At 31.8% G+C, this 26,925-nt stretch overlaps 1 protein-coding gene across 2 annotated transcripts in view; it reads left to right on the plus strand.

The window, feature by feature from the left end:
- The window catches only part of LOC118191452 (BAR/IMD domain-containing adapter protein 2-like), a 509,223-nt gene that overhangs the window by 463,067 nt on the left and 19,231 nt on the right, over positions 1-26,925 (plus strand). Inside the window, exons 13-14 of one of the 2 annotated variants that reach the window (XM_085818518.1) lie at positions 3,655-3,898; positions 25,478-25,824. In XM_085818518.1, the coding sequence (XP_085674644.1) occupies positions 3,655-3,898; positions 25,478-25,824 (591 nt within the window). Of the gene's footprint in view, positions 1-3,651; positions 3,899-25,477; positions 25,825-26,925 lie in introns of both variants that reach the window. The other variant, XM_035362253.2, reaches the window with a different exon arrangement.

Below are 26,925 nucleotides of genomic sequence, written 5' to 3' on the forward strand. Positions count from 1 at the left end.
TAAAATTTACTTCGTAATTTTTAATATAGATATTTTGAGTTTTTATGTATTTTTGCCTTCTCGCGAAGTGAGAACTGAATTAATTGAATGAGAAATACTCAATCGTCTGTGAAAAACTGTTTCATTTTTGTTTTGTTTGCTTAATTTCTTTTATATATCATTCTAGCTTTATTATAGTATTTGAATAGAACATGTGCAACGATTAAATAATTCTATTCTTTAAATGATATAAATTTTGTGCGTTATGAGTTATAATATGAACGAAATATAATACTGTTAAGTGAACCTAGCGCCAGAATGTCGCTATGGTAAACAAATACTGAGTGAATTTTAAACAATGCATTTATTCTATTGTGGTTTATGCGCTGTCGGCGAAGTAGATTTAATTCAATCCAATAAGTTTAAATGAAATGCAAGAAAAATGCGTATAATTTAATATTCCGTACAAGGAAGTCATGTGGTGTACACATCAGATTTTTTTCAATGTCTTTCGATCTATCTGTAGGCATTAATTTATATTAAATTCATTTACATTTCTATATGATTTAGAAATTCTACTTCATCATCATTTTAAATCGTGGGCTATTAGAGATGAAGAACTGCATTTTTTTACTTTATGAATCCGTCATTATTAACTAAGGTTAAAATGTATCTAAAATAAAATCATGGTAGAAACTGCAGAAAATTTTATTTGGAATATTATTTTTGATCTATTCGGTGGTGTTATATTAAAGAACTTTCGATGTATAGTTTGATTCAAGGATATATAATAATTATTATTTAGGATTTAGTAATAGTTTTAATAATAGTAATAATAGTAATTTAATAATAGTTTTAATAAGTTTTAATAATAGACTCAAGGATATGTAATAACAGATAATAATAGTTTGACTAAGGGAAAGAAACAAGGATAGATGAGAAATTTTAGTACAAAATAAAAAAATAATTGATATCTAATTTTGAAGTATATGTATGTGAAAACTTTAAACCTAATCAAATAGATGTAAGTGAAAATTAACTTCAAGGTTTGATCTAAGCAAGCAGAAAATCCAAACTAAATAGAAACCTAGAAATCACAAGATACTATGCAAAATTGGTGAAAATTAAATGACTAATTAAAATACTAGTAAAAATAATCTCTAAAATTTAAATAAATATTTAATGCATAGTATGTATACTCATGTTAAAATTCAATATATATATATAAATATATGCAGAAAAATGCTTATAGAAGTTTTTACGGATATATAATGTCAATAATTTATGGTGTCATGGTACCTAATAATTAAAGGTTCAATGATGCGCACATGCATTCATAACAGAATGCCATCTAAAAACTATTTAAGTAAATTAAATGCTTCTGAAAATGTATTTATGTATAGAAGATGGAATGCAAGGGAGTTTCAGTATAAATATCCATTAGATGTCACGTTAAACTTTTTCGATGGTTATCACTGCAAATAAATACTTCATAATTTCTTCTTTTCTTGTCTCTAGAGACAATTATTTAACATTTAATTTGAGATAGAAGATGCTGATTGTGTTTTTTATAAAATGACGTACGTGTTTACTATAATTTTTTTTAAACTACTCTTCCTTCGAGTTTTCGAAGTTCTTCCTTCGAGTTTACGAAATAAAATACTTTAAGAATATGCGATTGCGATATAACAGCAGGATAAATTACACTTTTAGTAGGTACTGAAATCTTATTCGAGTACTGTATAAATATCATTACAAATCTAATTGTAAATAAAAAATTATGATTCTTATTCAGGTCAATATAATTTTTTGCTTTACTTTAGGCACTTTATAATGAACTTTTAGAATGTACTGTTGGCTACCATATGTAACTCGAATCATTGCAACTACATATTTTTAGAAATACATAATTATATTTTACATATACATAATTATAAAAACTACACAGTCACATTTCAAATATAATTTGAGAACATTTAATGCTGATTACATTTAAGCTAATTACATTAATGCTGATTACATTCAAGGCTAATTACATGTAAGCAGCAGTTTTTTGTAAGATTATTACTCATTTTTAGGTAATGTAAGTTTAAAATTCGTGTTACATTTCGGGTAGAATAAATCTAAATTTTTTACATCAAAAATCAAAGCATAAAGGGAAGTCCACTTCATCCTTTATATCAACACTAATTGGCAGTTTTCATGATATAAGAAGGGGAAGCATGTTACAACTTTAATATATTAAATGATTTAGATGGCTAGGTGTTTTCAAAGGTTATCATAGTTAGCATTTTGCTCATGTCGGAGTGGCTTTATCATGCAAAAGTAGATTTTGGAGCTAAGACTCCAACTTCTCCTGCCATTTACACATTAATTATTTTACACTGCCACTAAAATATGACGGATCGTGTAAAATATAAACTGGAATTTATTGCCCAAACGATAAACTAATCAGTAATGTTCCACTAAAATATAAACTGGAATTTATTGCCTAAGCAATAAACTAATTTAAATACTGATGTACTCTACAATCATTTGCCACTGAGTTGCACTTGTTTCGGCACCCAAGAAGTTTCTTAATTCAAGAAGAATATGTCTTTTGACTGCGTGTTGACACATTCGTGCGAAATGTCAATTCTCTTCTCATTACATTAATTCCTTTGCCATTGTATGCTCGTTTATTTTCATTCTGGATTGAAACAGTGCACACATTACAAGGTTAATATAGGACATGTTTTATGCATGTTTACGCTGCATGTGTTTAGGCATGAAAGGCTTTCTTCATATTTTTAAATTTAATATCATCTTTAGCGGGTGTTTCCATAATACTAAACCTTGACAGGGATTCTCTGATGGATTAGAACTAGTGTATTAAGAGCAGTCAACTTAACTTCATGGATTGTGGTTCCCAAGCATGTGATTCATTTTCACTTCTCAAATCGCCTTCTTTAAAAGATATGCATTAATCATAAACTCTAGAATGAGACAGACAATCAGTTTCAAACTAATGTTTCGTCTCGAATAAATCTGAAACATTTGTTTATAGTGTGGATTAGGTTTGTTTCGGAACATAAAATGTCAAAAATAAGCAATGTGTCACCGGGTTGTGGATTCCGGATCTTTTTATTGTTAGCTGGATGTACTTTCAGTTGGGCAAGCAAGAAGAAAATGAAGGCGACCGAAAAGCTGAGGAACGCATTTGCCAAATCCAGGTGGTGACAAATTCTCGTGAACCGCGTTTTAGTTCAGGCTCTACTTGTATAAGAAGATAGACTATTTTTGAAATCCGAAAATATGAAAAATAAGCACTCGCTAAAATTCAAACTCCGAACTTCCCGATTAGTAACCAGGCCTGCTTCGAGTTACACAACGAAGGCACGCGATAAGGCGGGAGAAAAATCCCTTACAAACTAATCGAAAATTTAATGGTCATTAGCTGCACAACACTGTTGTCAGCTCCTGCTCCGATATGTTGATCATAAATAACAAGGGTGATCGAAAAAGAAATTAGCATTTCTGCTGATAACTCAATTATGTTTCCTCAAAGAGTCCTGATTACATTGAGTTAATTAAGAAAGCATGAAAATTTCTATTTATATCTGAACGTCGATCTGCGTATTATAATTGTTCTTTGGAATAGCTTTTCAATTTGTGTGTACTCTTCTTTTCCAGTAGCAGCAGTCCAGACCGAAGCCAGTGGGGTGAAAAATCAGACGCGAGAGGTTTCCCTAGCGTAGGAGGCTCACCCCTATCTAGAAGTCCAAGAAGACCCTCCAGCAGCTACACCCTCAGCGCGCATGCCATGTGCCCCGAACAGGACACCGTACCGTCTCTGGTTCCATGTGGTCCCAAAAACAACAGACCTCATTCCACATTCACAGACAGCCCTCTCTTTACAGCCAAGGAACTAATACCAAAGGTAGGATATGACTTTTGAAAGAACGGTAAAAAGAAGTATATAATTTCTATAGGTAAAATTATTAAAATTCTTTCTTTTTCGCCAAATGCCAGAAATATAATTTCAATATGAAAAATTGAATGAAGTTCAAAGAAACTCGTAGAATGTATCGTGAATGGTTATTTCCTAAATCACATACCCTTGTGATTTAACGCATGAAGTCTAGTTAACTACTACATTGTTACTTTTATAAGACAGAAATGAAAACTAAGTTTAAGAATAAAATATAAAACAGAAGAAGCAAAAAACAACAAAACGCGCTTTCCACATACTTTCAGTAACAATTAACAGTCAAATGCTTTTGCAATCGTATGTTACTTTTTCTCCAATATTTTAAATTCCTTTATTTGTTAGCCCACCAGCGGTCGAGCGGTAAACTCGCTGAACACTGGTAGTTCGGTCTGAGGTTCGAATCCTTCGAACGGGCTAGTTGCATGGGCGTTTTCGCGGTTTTACCCATGTGTAACGTGTATACGAGCCAGTTTCCCTTAGAAAGACCTGCACGATGGCATCCCTTCCCTTAGGCAGATAGCCCTAGTGTGCTTTTCCATAATTAAATAAACTAAACCAAATGAAATTTACTTTTATCAGTTATGCACAAGTGTATACAAAAAATGATAATGATGTGCATCACAGGAAGTAATGGCCGACGTTTTCTTCAGTTTTGCGAAAGAAGACATTATTTTCTCTGATCAAATCGCTGATGTTTCTAACGAAAAAAAAAAATGTAGCAAGTGATTTATTTCGAATATTTAAATGAAGTTTTCAGTTTTAATTTTGTATACTGGCTAGTGAGAAAAAAGTGTAGACTAATATTTACCATCTCATACAATGTTAGATTTATTTTGATGTTAATCCAGTCCTGCATCTGTATGGTTTCTATGATCCTCATCTTAAGAAATTTAGATAGCTAGCAAAGATGTAAACTGGGAGAAAGAGTTTGGAAATGCACCAAATGTGCCTTTTGATAGTGTGGTATTCGATACTGATTTTAGACATCGTGCATGAATATAAGAGCCGGGTCCATAGGTATTAAATCTTTTATCTGTCTTGTACATATTTATACTATTTGTATTCTAAGTCTCATGAAAAACGGACGGTGATTTATTTGTTAACATTTTAGTTGTAACTATAGTTCTTAGTAAAAAAAAATTATTCTGAGTTTGTTGTTATTTCTATTCATTAATATTCTAGACTTCAGGTAAAAGTGCAAAGACATTATGTCTTCCATAGTATACTAACTGGCGAAGACTAAACTGGCGAAAGTTTAGAATAAATTATGTTTAATCGGATAACCAGCACGAGAAGTATAGTTTTTGAAGGAATTCGAGGAAAATAATTGACATAAATTTGCACCTGTTGTAACTTATATATAGATTATAAATATATTGTGCATATTGTCACTGATAAGACGTTTAACTAACTGAAAATTGTCTATTATTAAATCTAACACCGCTGAATATTTTGCGATTCATCACCTCTGCTTAGGTATAAATGCGTAAAACGAAACTCAATGTCAAATTTTAACAGGGAATTTTACGAGCCACTACTTATTATAACACAACTAAGTAGCAACAAAATAAATGTTGCTGCTTCTCATTGATATCAGTTACAGCGATTCTCTACTAAACTACAGTTATGACATAATTAAAAACAAACAAATCCTATTTAGTTACTTGACTTTCTTTAAAAGGTATGCATCGGACATATATTTTAAAACGTTCCAAACAGTCTGGAATAAATCTGAAACCTTTGTTTGCAGAGTGGATTAGGTTTACTTGGGGACAGGAAACGGGAAAAATGTGCAGTGCCCTCACCGGGGTTGGTATTCCGGATATCCTTGTTGCTATCCGGATGTACTTCGAATTACATCGCGAAGGCAGGCACAAATAAGAAGTAAACTCCCTTGCTTTCTCTTCCATTTAAAAGGCGACCACGAATGCGAGGACGCAGTTGCCAAATCTAGCTGGTAACTAATTATTGCCCACCTCATTTTACCAAGGTGCTACTTGCACGTCAGTCTGGAATCGATTTGATGCCAAGAAACATAAAAAATAGACAATGAATAGCACACGACCAGCTAACATTCGATTATTCACCAATTTCCGGCTAACCTTCGGCTGTTTCTAAATTTCTGCTCTGCATGCGGGTTCCTTTCGGTAAGCGGCAAGACAGTGGATCCATTGAGTTCTCTTAAGATTTAAATCCCTTAAAAGCTTCGCGGCTTGCCTTGCAATTTGCATAAATCTCTGATGTAGGCAAGTAAATTAAGATAACCGCAATTTTGGTGTTACATATATTTAGTTCTGGAATATTTATATTTAAAAAAAATTCTGATTTTATATGAACGTAAATGAATAACAAAACCGTTTTTCGTAATACTTCTTAAAATTTGCACAATTTCTAGATCCGTTGATTAGCTCCATGTAAAAAGTTAGTTCTCGAGTAATAAGTTCTCTGTGCTAGAGCATTCAAAACAAAATTTGGGTAACTGAGTAATATTTTAATGACAGAAAAATAGTCTCATTAATGAGCACTCTAAGAGAGGGCTTTCTAACTGGAGACTCGCGTACGGCCCCCGAAACAATTTTTTGCGGTATGCGAATACATTTCAGTTACATACTTATTGTAAATACGGTATTACTGAGATTTCAAAATTTTAGTATTTGAAGTCCGAGTGTATTTTATTTTCATTTAAAAACGAACGTGAATAACGCACCGGAAAATCTGTAAAACGAAGTAAATTAACTTACAGTGTGATATAAATCTTATTCAAAGGAGATCTGGTTAACTTGTCAAAAAATAAATAAGCTAGTTAGAAATATTTACACTTATAATCGCTTTGTTTGGGAATACATTTACATATGAGCAACTGTTGAAAATTAATGAGAAAAGAATCGCATTGACCGATAAGTGTCTACATTCCATGATAAAGAAGATAGTTTCTAGTAACTTCTCTCCATGGTTACTAACGTCATAAGGATCTAAATGCAATCAAATGTCAAGTTACAGATAGAAATAAAGAAGTTTATATTATATACATGCAAGCACATGCATCTTTCTTTATGTGTTGAAGAAAAATTATATAAATAAGAGAAACAGACTATGTTTTTATTATTTATCTTGAAATTTTATTCCACTTGGAAATTTTCTCAGAAGGTTTAGAAAGTTTTCATGATTTATTTATTTTCAGTGTAAAGTAATTTATTTAATAATTAATTAAACATACAAGAATTATTTTAAATTCTGTCAGTCTGAAAATTTAATGTTTAGCTGTTTGAATAGCAAAAGGTAACCAACAAAAGTGTCTTCTAGGTATATTGCGCAAAGACAAAAAAAAAAGGGACCTCGTTCTACTGGGTCGATTGCCGAAATTCAAACTGCGTTTTTCATATCTCAAAAGCGCGACGTAAAGGATATGTATTAGATTTATATATAGCATTGTTCTAATATAGGTATTTTGACACAAAAATCGGATATTTTCTGAAATGATATGCCGATTTTATTCCATATTTCAATTCTACGACTCAAATTATGCCACACTGCCAGGCTTTGTAAAAATCGCACGAGTAGTTTTTAAAAAATTAGCTCTCAAAATGTTAGCTCCTCAATGTTAATTGAATTTGATATACGTATATTTACTAATATCCCCTTTTTTTTATTAAACTTACTTGATTCCTTCTTCAAGAATTCAAAATTTAGGATTCCAAATATAATTCATACACTTTTCATGATTTATTTTTTTTTAATTTGTATTTTTAAATGCTTTTTATAAATTTTTCTAATTATTTTAAAGTAGATGTATTTCTAAGTATACCTGCAAAACACTACAGTTTTTTATTCAAAATTTCAAAAGATATACGGGAATTTATATACTGGCGCGTTTTGAAATTTTGCATACTAGTTGAAAGCGATAGTAACATCAAATGTGTTTTATCACTTTGTTAAAATTATTTTGAAGTAGGAAAGAAATAACTTTTTTCCGCTCAATTCAGCAATGCAAACAGGGAAAGGAAAATAGGTTGCCGTAAATTAAGAAGTCCGCCAAGTGAATTATTCTTGCCGCACACTAAAAACATTCGCAAGATAAAATTTTAAATTTCGCCGCATATCAGACATTCGATCAGCATGCAGTTTGAATTTCAGACCACAGTTTTAAATATATTTTCCATTTCTGCAAAGATAAGAGATTCTTGTAGTAGTATTTGGCTTAATACGAAGATGGGCGGTTTGATAAATCCAGTTTTATAACAGTTTTATACACGTCACCAAAAATATTATGACAGTTACTTTTTTAAACATTTTGTTGTATTTAACTTAAATCGTTGAATTCGAAATTTTTTAAAACATTATGTTTAGTTTTATAATCTAAATTACCCAGGAAGGTTTCCTTCTATTCAGCGTTGCATTAAATCCAGTTTTATCAACCCAAACTTTCAAGTTTTTATCTAGTTTTTACTACTGCCGTTGAAAGTTGTACTCAGAAAAATTTCTCATTCTAACTTATTCACGTATTAGTTGATGAGAAACTTATTGTTTTATCTAAGTTTATAATCTTCTATTATTTTGAAAATTAATATCCTATTTCAAAAGTTATACTTAATGCTCTGTGGGAATTTTATGCATAATTATACTGAAGATTGTAAATTACATAAGTATACAAAATATTTTTAAATGAGATGATTTTAGTTAAATGCACCAAAAAGTAAAAATATTTTTTTAGCTGTCAAAATATATATTCTTAGTCAGAGATGACTAAAAATAAATTCTCGGGTCTGCTAACAAAACCGGATTTAAATCAAAATTTCTAGACATTAGAGAGACATTCGAGTGACCTGAATAAAACTATTTGTTATTTGTATAACATTATATCTGTTCTTCCGTAAAATTCTAATAAAAAATTCCAGTAAAAAACTAATGTCCTAATACAATTACTGTCTTAGTTCAATTACTGTCCTAGTATAATAAATACCCTAACACCATTAAGAAAAATTAATGCTCTAGTTCAATTGCTTCTCTAGAACAATTAGTACAATTAATATACTAATATAGTTAGCTGCAATTAATTTCATAGTAAATAATACCCTAATACAAAGATGTACAATTAATATCCTAGTTCAGTACATATATGTAGATTTAATGGCCTATTACAGTAATTATGAGTGCCCTAAATTTTGTTTGTACTCACATGTCACCAAAGAATTATGACAGCTACTTTTTTAAACATTTTATTGTATTTAACTTAAATCGTTGAATTCGAAATTTTTTAAAACATTATGTTTAGTTTTATAATCTATAATACCCAGGAAGATTTCCTTCTATTCAGCGTTGCATTAAGTTGCGCGAGATATTACTTTTCTCCAACCAAACCTAAAAATGCTGCGTTTTATCTAATGGCGTATATTTACATACAACTTATTTAAATGGCTTCCTCATTTAACTATACGGTCTGTTATTTCATTTAAAAGTCATGGAACTGTTAAAATGAAGTATTAACACTTTCAATTAAAAAATTCGTATCATTGTTAGCAACTGCACGATAGCTACAAATATAGAATAAATTCTGAAAAATTATCAAAACTCGGTGAAATATGTTAGAAATTCTGATAAAACTTCATTTATAAGACTGACTTTCACTTCATCCAGTGGTGAAAGGCTGAAAAATCTACGACGATTGCTATCACTAATTCATTAAATGAGAATACGAGATAAAAATTCGGCAATGACTAAAAGAAATCTACAAAGGAATTTGAAAAAGTCGTGTATAATATGGAATTGTTATAACAAATACGCAAGTGTGAAAATTTTCAAAAAATCGGTTCCGTAGGAAGTGATCAAAAATTAATTTCGAGAATTGATCCAAACAAATTTAAGTAAAACAGTATAACAAAACAATAACTTTTAAATAAAATGATACTCCCCACGCTGTTTAAGCAATTAACATAAATTTGAAAGCTAACCTGCAAATTGATCTGATTTGCTGACAACTTTAAACCAAAGAAATACAATTTAATGCCTTTCAAATGCATCGCTATAAACTTACAGCTTTTCATTAATAGACTAGAAAAAAATCAATAAACGTCATTTATCTTTATTCATATAATTTGCTGTTCGCTGATAAAAACTAATGTTCAAATTTTGACGTCTCTTTTTTTTCCTACGTTGCGTTATGAACTAGTAAATTACTCTTCAATCTTTATATGAATCTCTATTAAACATGAAAAAAAAATTCCATGCGAATTTACCTCGGATTACAAATTAAAATACAAACATCTATCCATTTTCTAAACTTAGTAAAAAAAAGACTTTAACCGCCCCCCCCATTTGTTGTAACCCAAGTCATGTTACATTTTTCCCGAAACAAGCGAATTCGATCTATCCTGCATGAGCTGCTTTAAAGCCATTTTAATGTACAGCTTGACATCACACAGAAATCCTGTTTCGCTTAAATGAGTTGTACAGTTTGTAGTAAGCTCTCGCGTTAAGCGCTTAATAGCCGTTTTCGAGGGACCGGGATCTTGTTATAGCCTTTAACAAGACTCTGATTGCCCTGGTATCGCTATGCTCCGCGCTCTGAGGAGGGAGGGAGGTTACATTTTGGGAGGGAAGAGGATTAAATTACAAGAGCTAATTAAGGAAAGTTATACCGGACGTGATAAAAGTGATCTATTAAAAGTGGAACTTAAGAGTTGAGCTTGACTTGAGCTGTTTTCTCCGTGATAGAAGATATTTTTTAAAAAATAAAAAAAATTGATAATTCTGGAGCAGCAGCTATAAAGTTTAAGTTACATTAAAACCGAAGGGAATAAATTAAGTTGCATGTACAGAAAAATGCGTTAATTTTGTTAAATTCGTTTTCGTCTAACTCGCTGACATAAACTGTTATTTTATTTCATTTTCCTAAATCACTAAATATATTTTTGAGTTCTAATCTCATTTTATACCATTTGAATCAAATATATCATTGTGAATTTTTAACGAATAAAAATTCTTTATATTTGCAAAGGTAACCTGATACAAACAACAGTCTTAATTAAACAGCAAAAAAGAAAGTTAAAACTTCAATAAATATATAATCATATACTTTTTCATTAATTCTGACTAGTAATTTAAAATAAAATCAGCTTAAGTACAACAGCAAATTTTTTATAAAATACAACTAAACATTGTTCGTTTATAGACAAAATAGTATACTCCTAACCTTTCTGATCAACCATAAGATGTATTCGGCAATTTCGGAACAATTTAATACTAATGTAATTACGGTAGCTAAACATGAGCCATTGAGCAAATTAATACAAAATTCAATCTAACTCCTGTAACCAAGCCCTTAACATAAACTGTTGGACTAACTGTGACATCAAGGCTGCCTTCTGGTGAGTAGTCAGAGAAGTACTTCAGTAAAAGCCAAGCGTCCCATTTGATAGGTTGTATCAGACCCTTGCTCTGTAATATTCCTAAAGTTAAATGTAATATTCGTGTGTAACTTAAACCTGTTAATAAATACTTGTTACACTCTGAAGGACTCTTCTATGACCCTATTAAAGCTAAACATGAATGATGTTGGGCGTCAGTTTGTGAATTGGTTGCTCTAGATAGGGTCATAGAAGAGTCCTGTATAGTGTAACAAGTATTTTAACAACATGTAACAACAGGTTTAAGTTACACACGACCATTACATTTAACTTTAAGAATATTATAGATTAAGGGTCTGATACAACCTATCAAGTGGGACGCTTGGCTTTTACTGAAGTACTTCTCTGGCTACTCACCAGAGGACATCCTTGATGTCACAGTTAGTGCAACAGTTTATGTTAAGGGATTGATTATACTCCTCTGTTATTACACTAAAAAGACTGCCTACTTCCAAGCGGATAAGAGCCTCGAACATTTACATTTTATTCCGGTTTGGATTCCGGATGAACTGTCTAGTGGTAAAGAGTTTTCTCCTTCCTTACCCCGGTGTATACATACTAGCCAGTTTCCCTTAGAAAGTCCTCCGCGAAGGCATCCCTTTCCTTAGGCAGATAGCCCTAGTGTTCTTTGCCATAATTAAATAAACCAAACCAAACCTTCCTTACCCCGTACTTCCTTGTGTAGCTGGAGGCACGTCCGATTTGCGACGAGGAAATTCGAAGTTCGAATGCCAGTAAGGGCATAACTGATTTCTTTTGTCTTCTGTTCCAAAAATTTTAGATGTTTTTACACATGGTACGCGAACTAAAGTGTGGTTGACAATAATTCGTCATCACCTGGATTTTTCAACTGGGTCCTTTCCTCCCCAGCCGTCGTTTACGTTTGGATGAATGTTGGGAGTTTTCTTCTTCCTTACCGCGTGTTTCGTGGCGTAATTGGAAAATGTCCGACTAGTAGTCGGATGATCAGGAGCCGAATCCCCGAGAAGGCATCACTAATTTTTTTGTGTTCCGAAATGTACCTAATGCCTCTACATTTCGCGTTTTTTAGAGGCAATACGTATATGAAACAATTTTCGTCGGACGTCTACCATGCATTCCATTTTCCAAATACCTCTTGTTTGCTTTGTCATTATCAGTTAAGCTACACTGGGTAAGCTATAGTCATTATAGTCTATCTCTTCTATCGTCACATTATTTAGGTGAATTATCTTTGTTTCAGAATTTTAAACTCGCAGTTGCCATAAGGAAAAAAGTATCTGAGGATTAAGTTATATATTTGTTGCTACGACTTTAATAAAAAGTTATGATTAATAAATGCTACGCCGTGCAATAAAAACTAAATATCTAATGCTTAAAGTAGTTACAAAACATAAATGGAATTAGAGTCATAACGAATTTGAATCATAATTAATAAATTTAATAATAATTTATTAATTGATTTAAAATTGCCCCTTAGATTATAACGTATTTTCTTCTTTGTTTCTGCAAGCCTTCGTACTGTAATTGGCAACATACTCGACGCGTATTCGAAAAGCCCAGATTTCGAGTTCCCGCCGAGGACATTGCACATTTTTCACTTTTCCTACTTCAATGAACACTCTACCTAATGACTCTACAAGATATACATTCACTAAAGTTTGAGACTAAGTGTCGCTTTAAACATCATGTACCACCATAAAGATTCAGCATTATTTTCTAACCGCTTATATGCTACCTTAAGCTTTACTGGACCCGAACCGAAATATATCATACGCTATTACTCACATATCTTTTAAACAGGGATGTTGTCTAACTTGTTATAATAACTCGAGATATAATAAATATATTTTTATTTCTATTATAGTTTTAATTCATATACTTACGGACAGATTTCATTCTAGCGGAAAAAAATTATATGTTCTGGAAATTTAAATTATAAATTGCAAACATGGAATAAAACCTCATGAAATGAGGATGATATTTTGAAAAATAATGCAAATTTATCAGGAAATTTTATAAATAATTAAATATTAAATAAATTATTAAATAAATAATAAAATAAATAATAAATAATTAAATAAATTTATAAATAATTAAATAAGAAATATATTTATTAATCATTTATGTTGTTAAAATTTCGACTTTAGTGGCGTATACATTTAGTATAGCATTTCGCTTTTGCTGCTTTCAGATAAGTAAAAAATTAAATAAATTGTTCAAGAATGTACTATTAGCAGCTACTAATATCTTAATAAATGTATCTATTAATATTTATAATTTTTAATTAGTCAGCAGTTTAAAAACATAAATTATAGTAAAATCTCGATTAAGCAAAAATTCATTATCTGGGCTATTTGAATTATTTAAAACTTGTGTAGACAGGTCTCGGCGAAGCTTCTAGGAACAATCTGGAAATGCGTTGAAGTCTTACAACCCCTTTTCTTTTATTAGTGATAATTTAGTTTTCTAACCTATAAAGTATTCTTCTTTTTACCAGTTCACCCTACCTCCGCACTTTTCTTATTTTAGATTTCCTAGTTTCTTACGTACAGTTAGCTTCGGGCTTTGTTTCTTAACTAATATTTTCAGTTATGACATCTAAATGATATGAATTATGCTTTCATTTTAAGTACAGTAATTGATTGTTTGAAAAAAAGTGACACAATTATTGATTGAAGAATGTATTAATTGAAGATTGTAATGTTGGAAAATCTATTTTACGATAATTTTTCTGTTATTTAATTTTTTCGATTCATTTTAATAAAGGAAATATAATTTAATTTCTAAACAAAAGGCGTTATGTTTAAAAAATATTTACTTATGGAATTTTATTTATTGCTTGTAAGTAATTTGTTCAAGAACAAATTTTGTACGTAAAATATTCATTTTTTTAATCATAAAACTTATCATTCAAACAAATCGATTATTCGCATCCATTAGGGCCTTAATAACTTTCGATAATCAAGCTATCTAGTGCATAGAGTAATTCTTATTCTTAAACTGATTAATTTTCTGTAATTTAATGTATTATTTAAGATTATTTTTTATTGCAATTCAACAACTGGAAGCTGTTTCTCGTGTTGTGTCTGAAACCCGTGAATTTTATTTGTAGTACGTGAGAATCATTAAAAGACTTTGGATACACACTGGATAATTTTAATTAAAACCGAGTCACTTTAAGAGAGTGAATGAAATGAGTAAAAGAAAGAAAAACAGACTTAACTTTAAAGAAACTTAACGTTCTCCAACTCATAGTATTCAGATCTTTAGATACTGCCCGCTTAAGTATAACCGAAGCATTAATGTTAACTGAAGGCCAATTAATTAATGTTAACTGAAGGCCTTCCAACCCATTGACCTCACATACTATTTAAGTGCTGCCGCTTTACATAACCAAAGCATGAAGGGGCACGTAATGATAAAACTAGAAATAAACTGGTTGGATAATTTTTAAAGGATATGAGTGTTTTTTTAACGAGCTAAACACGTATCTTTACACCGTAAAACCAACATTGATAAAATTTATAACTAAAGTTTACGGCTTTGTATATTCAAAAGCACTCACGGTTTGGTGATTAAATTATATGACTTTTATAAAACTACTCAAATGGCCAAAATAATTCATGTAAGATTTCAAAAAGAAATATTTTTAAAGTTTTAATTTCGAAACGTGTTAGCGGTTCATATTTAATGGCTTCGCGATCAATGTATTATATCTTTATATATATGTATCGAAGAAGAAATACTTAAACCTGTTGAAATTAATGAAAGAAAATTAATGGAAGACACTTAGCAGTAAAATACATATGTGTAATAATAATTAGTATAAATAATTATAATATTGAACTAAAACTAGATATACACTGGCACTCAGAAAACGTGTTCAGTTTGAAAATTATAACTGTTATATACTTTTTACGTACTTTTTTATGAATATCTGCCGAATTAAAGTTATATATTTTTTTTTCAAATTCTGTAATCATATAGGTTTGTAATCATTAATAAATATTAAATTTTGTGTGAAGTTCTTGGCGTTCTTCTATTATCGGTGCAGTCTTTCGCCCACCTTTACAAGACTTCGCAGATAAGAGCATTCTAAAGGCTGAAAACCCATGATTTAGTCAAAATAAATACATTTGTAATTGATTTAATGTATTTTCATCTATTTCGTTTCAGATACTATCTGTTCATTTCGAAACCCACATAGAAAAGCTAATTATAATGACTTATGGCATAAAGCTCCAAAGAATGAGAGCAATATCTTTTATTTTTAACCTCTATGTCTAACACTTTGCCCTTTTCTCAAACTTTTATATAGATTAGATCCGATTAATAAACTACGACAAAGCACAAAGTAGCAGTCCATAAGCATCAGAAGAAATGCATTATATACTATATGTAATATTAATGTAGATCAAAATTATAATATATGCAAATAAGAATATATACGAATAAAAATGTTCAGATTTTCAGAGATATTTGTGTTGCTGGAAATATTCACATTCAGGGTGAACCATCAAAATATAAAACAGATGTGAAAATCTAGTGAAATTTACTGTAAAGTTACTGACGCATGCTCACAGCAACGCAAAATTATTCTGAAGTTTGAATTACGTTATTCACATACTTATATGTCGCTTGATCTTCTGTACTTGTAAATAGTGTACTATATAGTTTACTTCTATATTGATACTTATAAAGCGAATCATTTTATTCAGTTTCTTCTTATTAAGCTTCCAGTTTTAACTGGATGCATATACAGATATGTAATAAAACTTAAATGTACTGGAAATTTACTTTGTATGTAATCGTCTTAGTAAAATACACTTTTAAGAAACAATTTGCATTTTTGCATTATTATATTAAAAGTACAAATATCTTGCAAAGATTAAACTCTATAATTGAGGTTTGGGAAACCTAGATGGAAAACAAAACGCACAATTATTTATATTAAAATGTGTACCCGTGCTGTTAAATATAGTTAGCAATTAATTAACTATCCATTATTTATGATGGTACTTATCAGCATATATAACAATCTCTTGTCAATAAAAATTCTAACAAAACATTAGAAGCACTTTTATTTCAAAACGAAAGGCATGTATGTCATTTACTTCTGATACCAGGATTAGAAAAGTAATCTTACTTCACTTTTCTAAATGTATTTATCATCAGACCTTCAGAACGCTGTGACACACAGTTATTGGATGATGAAATACTCATTAGTTGGGGTTGAATTACATCAATATCCAAAGTAAATTGAAACGAATTTAACCGGCTGCATAATGTAAAACAATTTACATTAAATCAAGCCTCTTGGGCTTCAGAGATGGAGATAAATTAGAGTTAATGCTAAAAGTTGAGTACGCCATCGAATTTTATCACATAATACATATAAGTTTAGATAATTAACCTCAGATTCGTTAAGAACATGCTTAGTTTGGTATAAAAATTACCTCTTTGGAATTGCATAACTCTTTATTTAATACATAAGAGCCATTTTGATGCGATTACTTTTATTTTAAACTGATTTATTTTTCATCTAATCCACCGCAGAATAGATTGCGCGTTTACTATAAACCAATTTCTTTCCACTCTATTGGAGAGCAAACCTCGGAATATTTCCTCGAAACTGCAGAGGAGGGAAATATTTCAATAAAAGAGAATCTCATGAATATTATATCAAAAAATTCCTGCATTAAGGTACTATTTACCTTTGGAAAAGAGAACCTGATTCAACGGCGCGTATCGACTATTAACTGAAATTACCATATCGATTGAAGAAAAATATCTCAGCGCTAGAACATGGAATTCAAATGGGCACTCATTTGGAATAGCTTCCGCTTTTATGGCGTGTAATCGAATTATACCGGCTATAACATCCCAGCTGTTTGCTTCTCATCTTGGAAGTACGATTATGCAATTTGCGTCAGGAGATGCCCTTAATAAATTCATACTTATCCACATTGTGGTTTGTTTGGAAAATTAAGCCTTGTTAAGCCAGAAAGCAAATCCCAGATGTTTGGATAATTTCCCCTAGTTTTCAAAATTTTTCCATCCTTGATCTTTATCTTTATGGATATTTTGGGGAAACTCGTTAAAAGAAGAAAAAATTCGTTAGAAGAAAGAAGAGGTAGATGTCATCTTCAAGAGTATTAACGACAGCTAAATGTGTGAAATTTATCCGAAAATAGTTTACATGAAAAATGGCTGCATTTAAAAATCCTTCAGAACATTAGAATTGAATGATTAATCAATTGTATTTCATTACAAGAATTAATTGGAGTATTTTATGAAACAGTTATTTATCTGGTTTAGTTTATGGTGAATATTCAATAGGAATAATCTGCAATGGAAATACGTTATTTATACAGCGTTCTGCATGTGTTGAACATACTCTTGCTGAAGGAGATCTAGACACTAAAAATACTGCATGCTCCGTACGATGATACGGGGCACCACTTCATAGCAGTACCCTGTCTTAAAATTGCTGGCACTTTTTCTAAAATCGGTCATTTTTTTTAAAACACTGAATCTTCATGAGAGCATGAGAGTGTTCCGAATAAAGATTAATCCGATATAAATCTAATAATCCGTCTTTAAATTGTTCAATTCAAACTTCCTAAAACAGAGCTTAAAAGCCGTTGCTGTGCAAGTAGGGATTGCCATTTTGGTTAGCAAAACAAAATTCCTACCCTCATAATGGTGCCCGCACCTTTATGGTGATTACATGTTTAAATTATACTTAAATCTGCTGAAGGGTAAGAAGTTATTTATGCAGGGAATACTAAAGACAATCACTGTCTTTGCAAACCATGGTTGAACGAAAGATGCCGTAACATTCGCGTGTGGGGCCGGTTATGAAGGCGTTCCTGCTCCCGTCGCAAAACGCTTAATGCTAGGATGCTAAATTTCAATCTTAATTTTTTGCGATTTCATAATCGGTTACATTCTGTAACCTGTCACCCCATCACGTTTTACCAGAAATTACCGTGAGCCAACAGCCCGTGGCATACAACAAAACCTCGAGTTCTTGCAAGCCTTTGTCCTCCAAGATGCCCGTAAACCGAAGCTAGGAATAAATGTAAAATCGAGTAAATGCAATCCGTTCCTGAGCTCTAAGTGGATTCTTATCTAAACATACATGTTTGCGGGCAAGTCCAGACCAGAAAACTAATAAAAAAGCATTAAATCTAAGATAAAAGAAGATAAGAAATTAGTTTAACGGATAAAAAAAGGCGAATACCTGATTTGATTTTATGGTACCCGTACGAAAAGGTGTAAATGACGTTACGTTACAGTTTAAATGAAGAAATATTTTATAAGAACATCACGTAACTTTCATTCAGAGGCACTTACTGTCTTTTCTTTGTCTTAGGGGCTACTCTGTATAAAACTCACTGAGCCTCCTTTTCATTCAAAATTTGTTCGCTGTAATAGGTTATTAAAATGTTTTTAAAATCAGACATAGCACAGCCATTGAAAATATTTATGATATATATATTGTATGAGTGCTATTGTATGAGTGAGATTTCGTTACTCTATTCTGCACAAGTTTCGCCGATCAAAGGATTAGGATCTTCTTTCCTCTTCTTCAGAAAAATTTAGTCACTTTTATTGCTGCATCTGAAGTTTTGTCAATACTTTCTCATTCTTCTTAATTTCTTATTTTTTCTTATTCTTTAATTAATTTATCCTTCATATATTATTTATTGATATGCTAGTCGATGTTTACTCTCAATGTTTGTGCTTGCAACTCAGTCTGGCCTTAGTTCCCTGCTTGCCTAATTTATGTTCCTGCAAGTTACTTAATGCCAGGTTTTGTTAATGAGTTTTAAGCAACAGAAAATACTACAATGATGTTTCTAGAAGTTCTGCAGATTAATTGTATAACATAGTTCATTGGCGAGATGATCCCACACTGGCGATGGTTTTGGACAACTAATTTTTCTAGCGAAATGTGGCGAGAAATCGCTAAAAGTCGCCAAACCTGGCGATCATTCAGCGATATTTTGGTCCAGTCTCTGTATAACTCAATTGGTACTGTAACTGCATAACTGTAATTGATCCATATATGTAACTATAACGGTATCCGGCCCTCATATTCCTTCCTGTAATTTCGAGAAGTGAAAGGTACTAGAGATTTCTCGGTGGCCAGGGAAAGATTATATAAGACCGGAGAGAGCATCGGTATCTCAATTGTTAATTCAGAGTTCCTTCGAAGTATTGAAATATACGTGAGAGGTTCGCTTTTTAGATGCACTTTGCACTGCGTTGTGTTTACTCTTCTTAGTATTACAGTTTGTACTGTAACTACTGATTGGGCTCTGTGATACTGAGAAGATCAGTACGAGTGCTTTTGTGGAAAGTTCCAGAACTGTAAAGTGTTTCTTTTGGTAAAAATAAATTTTATCAAGTATCATCGTATCATTCATCCGCTCTGTATGCATTCAATCTATATGCACGCAGCAATATGTATGCATATATATATTGTTTCTTATACTATATGTACATATATATGTGACCGTGAAAGACCGAAATTGGAGAATGTCGACTTTCACCGGAGAATGTTAACATTCACCACATACGTTGCTGAAAGATCGAATATTGCACTACATTCTTGTATGTTCGGACCCTCACCGGTGTATGTCGACAATCACAGATATGCTCTGATGTAAGTCGAAAAGAGAGGTCATAATCACAGATATGCTCTGATGTAAGTCGAAAAGAGAGGTCATAAAGTGCAATAATAGTTTAAGTTGATGCAATAAATAAGATTTGAATCACATAATTTAGTAAGTTTTTTATTACTGTTATTTTATTTACTCATTTAGAACGTACTGTATAATTAAGTAAGTTTTTAACTTCTATTATTTTCCTTTCTCATTTTGAATGTATTGTGTGTTTTAGGTTCTCATGTTCTTAAGTCAAGTTTCAAGTGCGTTCATTCGCGACGGAATTACAGAGAAGAAAACATAATATTGTTATATGTTCAACATTCACCATTAGTACATGGTAAATGTCGACATTGACCGGTGTAAGTCAGAAATAAGAGTATTTGGAAAATATTTCGGACATACACCAATAGACTGTGAATGTTGACATTCACCGGTAACAGTCGACATTCTCCAGATTTCGGTATTTCACCGTAACATATATATGTGATAAGAAACAAACCTAAAAGTAATGACGAGCAGAAACTTTGATGGCGTAGAAGTGTTGATCCATAATGAATAGGAAATTGGATGCGAAGGCAGATTAAATCTTCATTTTTTATTTTAGCAAACATATTGCAGCCACAATCAAGTTGGCACATTAATTGTGCCTATTCCAAGAGGTTTACATTTTTAATAAATGTGCAGTAAGATAGGAGGACAGACAGACAGCAGTCCAGCTAGGCCGAAGCTTTGAAGGCAAATGCGTTATATTCAGGGTGAAACCTTAATTCAGACTGAGTTAGTTTCGGTTCTGTATCCATTTTGATTGGATAGTTAATATTGCTGTAAAATTACCATTGGCTGCTTTAGTTTTAGAACCATTTACATCATCCGAATTACGTAAGAATCATATGACATAGAATAGTCTCGAAATAACGCAGTGCAAATAGAGGTTACTACTTTTAGAATGGAGAAGGAAAATTAATTTACTCTGCTAATTTAATCTTTTACATATTCTTTATTTTTCTTACACACACACACACATACATATATATAGGAGAAACATCACTAATAATCATCTCTAATCACTAAAACTGCTCGAGTTATTATTAAACTGCTACGTATTTACATACATTAAAAATGAAAAGGAAAGGAAAAAAAGAATGTTACAGTACGCATCTGCATTCGTCATCGTAAACATCTAGTCTGAGCGCTCATCTAGATGGCGCGTGAACGTTACAGTTATAGTTGCATGGCCATTATATATATTATATATAGAGAGAGGGAGATAGTATATCCTTTTCTATATAGAGAGATAGATAGATAGATGTCTGTTTAATTTACTTTTCATGATGAGCAACAAATGAAATTTAAATGCAGTACAGAGTTTAGACCGATATTAATTTATTTATCTTTTATACTAGCAATAAAATCAAATAATTATGTAACTTCTGTAGAGATTACTTGTATTCATAAGGGTATTCAGGTTTTTAATGCAGCAAGTGGAAAGAAAACATTATATTGATTTTAAACATTATAGAATGATTACGTTTTAGAGCAGGTTATAGAAGAAATCCGCAGTGCCCTTGCCAGAATTCGAACTCCCTACAGCCTGATTGCTAGCCTTACAGGCTTCCAATTACTCTACAAAGGTACGCGTTAAGTGTACGTTCTTCTTCACTGGTGATATTTTAATTCAGACGCCATTTGTAGAGTGATTATGTTTATTTTAGATTTTATAGCGTGAGACATCCGCAATGCCCTCATCGGGACTCTAATTCCGAACCTTCCGAATGTGAGTCGGATGGGCTCCCAATTACACCACCAAGGCAAGTGGTAAGGAGGAGGGAGAATCCTTTACAATATTACTTTAGCTTAAATATACATGCAATATTAACATGCACAGTTTCCAAAAGGACGTAGTGGGAAGTCCGAAGGATCCTTTTTCATAGTAGACAGCGTACTTCACGTTTATCGTAAAGTAAGCGTAAATTGGATATACCCAATTAAAAAATGCAATTCCAGTGCTCCCTGCAAAAAAGAAAAGATAATTAATTAATGAGACATAACCCCCATTATGAAGCACGCTTTATTAAAATGATCAGTTATAATGTTGTACAGTAGCATTACATTACTATGAATCAACATCCAAAAATGCACTCACATTAATGATCCTATATTCGTCGTCAGATATATGTCTAATATATGTCTAAGACAGGTATCTCGTGTTAACGTTTTAGACTACTTGCTTTTTTCATCACCGTCTAAGCTTAGATAGTCATGGAATCATAAAGCTTAGAAGTCAAAGCCATAGAAAGTTCTCTAATTTTTAATACTGCCAAATCAAGAACGTTATTATCTCTGTATGCGATAGGGCACAAAATCTGGAATATCCACGCCAGCATAAGACGTGCGATTATCTTGGAGCTAATGATGACGTCCTATGCTTGTGATTATGTATGAGATGATAATATTTTACAGCGAGTGTAATCACTTTCTGCTACAAAAATCGCTAAAAGTCAAAATCAGAAAATCAGAATCAATCAAGATCAAAATCAGAAGCAGTCGAAATCAAAATCAGAAAATCAAAAACTAGTCAGAGATACTTCTATGTCTCATATCAAAATTTTCCTTCGATCTGAAACCAACTGGCAAAATCATTTTCAATTCATTTTCCACCTCCAAAGACCAATGGCCTATTCCCATGTCTCTAACAAAACATACCTCCGATATTCAGGTGTTCGAGCAATCTGTAATGGATAAGCCTAAACATAAAGATATACTTGGAATAGTCCAAGGTCTATGCGTAAAGACGATGAGTTGTGCAGATTAATTAATGAACACCTTTATGCGTATGACAGATATTTGACAGAATATTGTTCATCATGTATAAAAGAATGTAACAAAATAACGCGCAAATAGTACATTTTGTGTGATAGTGCAATAATTTCGATTCCCATTACGCAGATGATGTTCTACAGCTTTGTAGTGGGTCATTTTCTTCTAACTCAATTCATTTCGGGGATAGATTTTTCGAATATGGAGTACTATCTTTTCGGCTGGGCATGTGCTCCTTTACTATAAATAAAATTAAGTAATTATAAGTTGATAAATAAAACTAAGTAGTAATTATTAAGTAATTATAATTAATTTCTTAGATCCATCAATCGAAATAATGCAAACACAGAAGTTAAAGCCTTTTAAATATGCCAGCTTACTAACACAATTAACTCTAAAAGGGACGCAAATTTCTGAGAATACAGTTAAATAAGGGTGCCAAAGAACTTTTTTGACAGTCATATTTTTTAAGTCAAAATCTTCCGCAGAAAACCAAAATCATCTAAAATAACATGTGGCCGTTCTAGTAAAATGTCACCATATAATAAAAAAATTATTTCACAGAAAACCAAAATCATCTAGAAGAACATGTGGTCGTCCTAGTAAAATGTCACTATATAATAAAAAAATTATTAATTTTATATCCTGAAATTTCTTAATCCTGTTGCTGATCAGGATTTTTCCATCATTCTATTTGCTTTTAAACACGTCAGCTGTAAAATATCCAGACGTGTGAAGAAAAGGTTTTCATACAAGCATATGTATGTGAGCAAACACTATGATAATGAATGCTTTAATGCGCAAGATGTGGATATTAAATTATTTATTCGCTAATCTTGTTTTTTCAAAATCAGTTTTATTTTTGGACAAAAATTAATTTTATCTCAATCACAATAAATTTGTAATTATGAAACTTTCAAGCTGCAAGGAAGTATACTAAGATAGGAAAGTATTTAATTCAGTGGGAAAGGGAATATTCAGAGAGAAAAAGATATGAAAACTAATTTTAAGAAACTAAAACATTTCTACTGATTTCACATTGAAAACCACCGAATAATGTTATTGTCCATAAAATTGTGTATCGTTTATTCATTTATCATAATAATATTCAATTATAAACTACTAAATTGGACAAATATTATATAATCTGATCAGCTTATTGCTTTCTCTGATGTTAGAATAAACATGAATTATTTCAATCTTAAATTCGACATAAAATTATTCTTTTTAAAAGAATTACTTTATACTTTAGATTACATCTACAGACAAAGCTTTCCATAAGAAATGTTTAAAAGAGAAGATTTAATTGAAGAATCTCATTAAAACGAACTTCCAACTTATAGTTTTATGTCATATATTTAGTCAATATTTGCATATACGACCTTTTGTGCAAAATCATAATGCCAATTGGATACTTAGGGTGTTACTGATGTTTTTCTGCATTTTTTCAGTTCCATATAGTATACAAATTTTAAATGAAATTCAGTGATTAAGTTGGTAAATATCAAGATTAATTGGAGAACAGCCATGTTTTACATATAGCGATTTAAGCAGACCTGGATCGTATTTTAAGACACTTATTGGGAAATTACCAAAGTTTTTCCTAGTTTATACTTTCCATTGCATACTGAAAACGTAAAAAGATCAAGTATTCAGCAATTTACAATCACACCCATAGTAAACATATCGGGTTTGGGAATAAATATACCAGTATAATATCAGTTTTGCTAAGGTGGCTTATGGCTAGACGAAGAAATAACAGACAAAAGAATAAAGAAAACCGCAAAAAAATAAATTCGATCATCTCTTAATCTAAACTCGGTCTCATTTGATATCTATTTAGATACTCTAGACTTAAAATAATAATATTAAATTAAAAAATATTGATAATTGAAACTGTGAAATACTGTGATCATATGAAATGCTAAGCTAAAATACTCCGAACAAACATAAAAAAATCTCCAGCAAAAAATCGTTACTTTCCCCTTACATGTTTTAATAAGCATCTAAAGAAGATTGAGAAAATTAGTTCGCAGCCGCATCAAGAAACAGGAAAAGTGGAGAAAAGAGACATTGTACAGCTTTTGTTACATTATTTATAATTTTAATTACATTTTATGGCAAGAACTACATGAAATGGCAATGATTTTACGAAATGATTATATCACAAAAAGACTAACCACATTCGTAATTAGCTTTCTTTTTACTTATTTCAGAGTTTTAATATGCAACTTAAGATTATTTCACGGAGCGACTTATTTTGGAAATTTAACCTCCCTCTTAATTCTATCGGCAGCTGTTACGCATTAATTGATGTCTATTATGAGTTAAGTCGAATTTTGTTATACTTCAGTATTTGTAGCTTTCTATCTGTTTCCAAGTACATTATATCTGTAACTAATTTCTTATGATCCTTCTGTACGGATATAAACATATTTTGAATAACCTTCAAAATATATAAGCTTAGGAAAAAAATCTTTATATGGGCAACGAACTCTGATGAAGTTGTTGTTAATTCTTTACTGATATAAACATATTTTCAGTTACGTTCAAAAATATATCCTTAGAGAAAAACGTTCATATGGACAATGAATGCACAAATGAATAAAACGTCTTGTCATAATGTATGTAAATATCACTCATTTCAGGCAACACCAGTGAAATCCAAACAGCCGCCTAGAACACCCCTGCATGATGCCAACCACCCGACCGCTGCACCTGCTGCAAATCCTACCTATGCTTCCATCAAATTCCACCATCCACCTCTGAAAGAGCTGCAGGAGACGCCTCAAATCTTCCGATCGCCAAGGAGGTCCCTGACTGCTCCTTTTCCCATCTCAGTGCCTCCACCTAACCTGCCCACGTCTGCCTCCCTCCACAGCAGCAATGACAGTGGTTTCTGCAATGACGCTAATAGCGGCCATTCCCAGACCAGCCCTACTCCTTCCTCACAATCCGATCTCCCACCAGCCGAAGCGGTTGAAAAAGAAGCCAGGTAAGTTGTCAGACGCACATTATCTTCATATGAGTTTAAATGGCTAAAATACGCCAATCCAAAATGCCTCTGATGAAGATATTGTTAAGGCAGTTACATTTGTTTGGTCTTTGCCTGACAGTAACATTAGTATAAATCCACGAATTTTATGGTGGAAACAAGCGTAGATTTGCTTCTGTGTTGGCATGATGGCTGAGCACCTTAGAGTACGTCTTTATCCAGCTCCATCCCAATTTTGAGAAAACATCTCCATCTCACAATTTCAAAGGTGTCTTAACTTCTCTCCTCCTGCCACCAAGCCATAGAAGATAAATTTCGCCTTGCTGTATAGTTTGAGTGCGACATAAAAACACTGTACCCTCATAAACATCCAAGCCATGATTCGAGCGTAGGCTGAATGGTACGCTACCCAGCAATGCCAACCGTTATACCAATCAAGAGGACAAAGTTTTATTTAATCTTATTCGTTGTGTTATATCTGTCCTATAATTGAGCACAAACAGAAATCTGTAACTCACATTTCAAACTCCAAAGATTGCAAAAGAAATTAGTAATTTCAATAGTTTTTCTCTGTGTGTGTTTTATTTAATATTTGCATATATTAAAAATGATTAAGATACATTGATGATTTCTGACAACAATCACAGTGGTTACAGATACGTGATTAAACGAACGCGCAGCAAGTGCGTTTTGAACGAGTAGCAAGAAAATCAAGTTCATGTAGATTCAAAAAACATAACTTTAAAATTTATTACAAATAATATCAGGGGATCAAAACGTCAAGTACACATCAAACTGGGTACGAATAATTTCAATGGACGACACCCTTATACTGTCACATGTAATATATCACGTGACATTTTGGTTGCAGTTTGCTTTGCTTTAAAAGCTTTTTTTTTTTTTTTTTTTTTTTTTTTTTTTTTTTTTTTTTTTGTTGCTGTTTGCTTTAAAAGCCTTTTTTTTGTGTAAGATGAAAATGAGTTTTCCCCAAGCAGAACGAAATTTTATGGTGGAATGTTACAACGCGAAGCATTCTTATGGAAATTTTATTGAAGTGTTTTATTTAAGTTAAGATACTCTCCTGGATATTCGCGAACCTAA

The sequence above is a fragment of the Stegodyphus dumicola genome, chromosome 6, assembly GCF_044657685.1.
Source record: "Stegodyphus dumicola isolate Sdum_Otavi_A_Nest chromosome 6, ASM4465768v1".
Classification (NCBI taxonomy): domain Eukaryota; kingdom Metazoa; phylum Arthropoda; class Arachnida; order Araneae; family Eresidae; genus Stegodyphus; species Stegodyphus dumicola.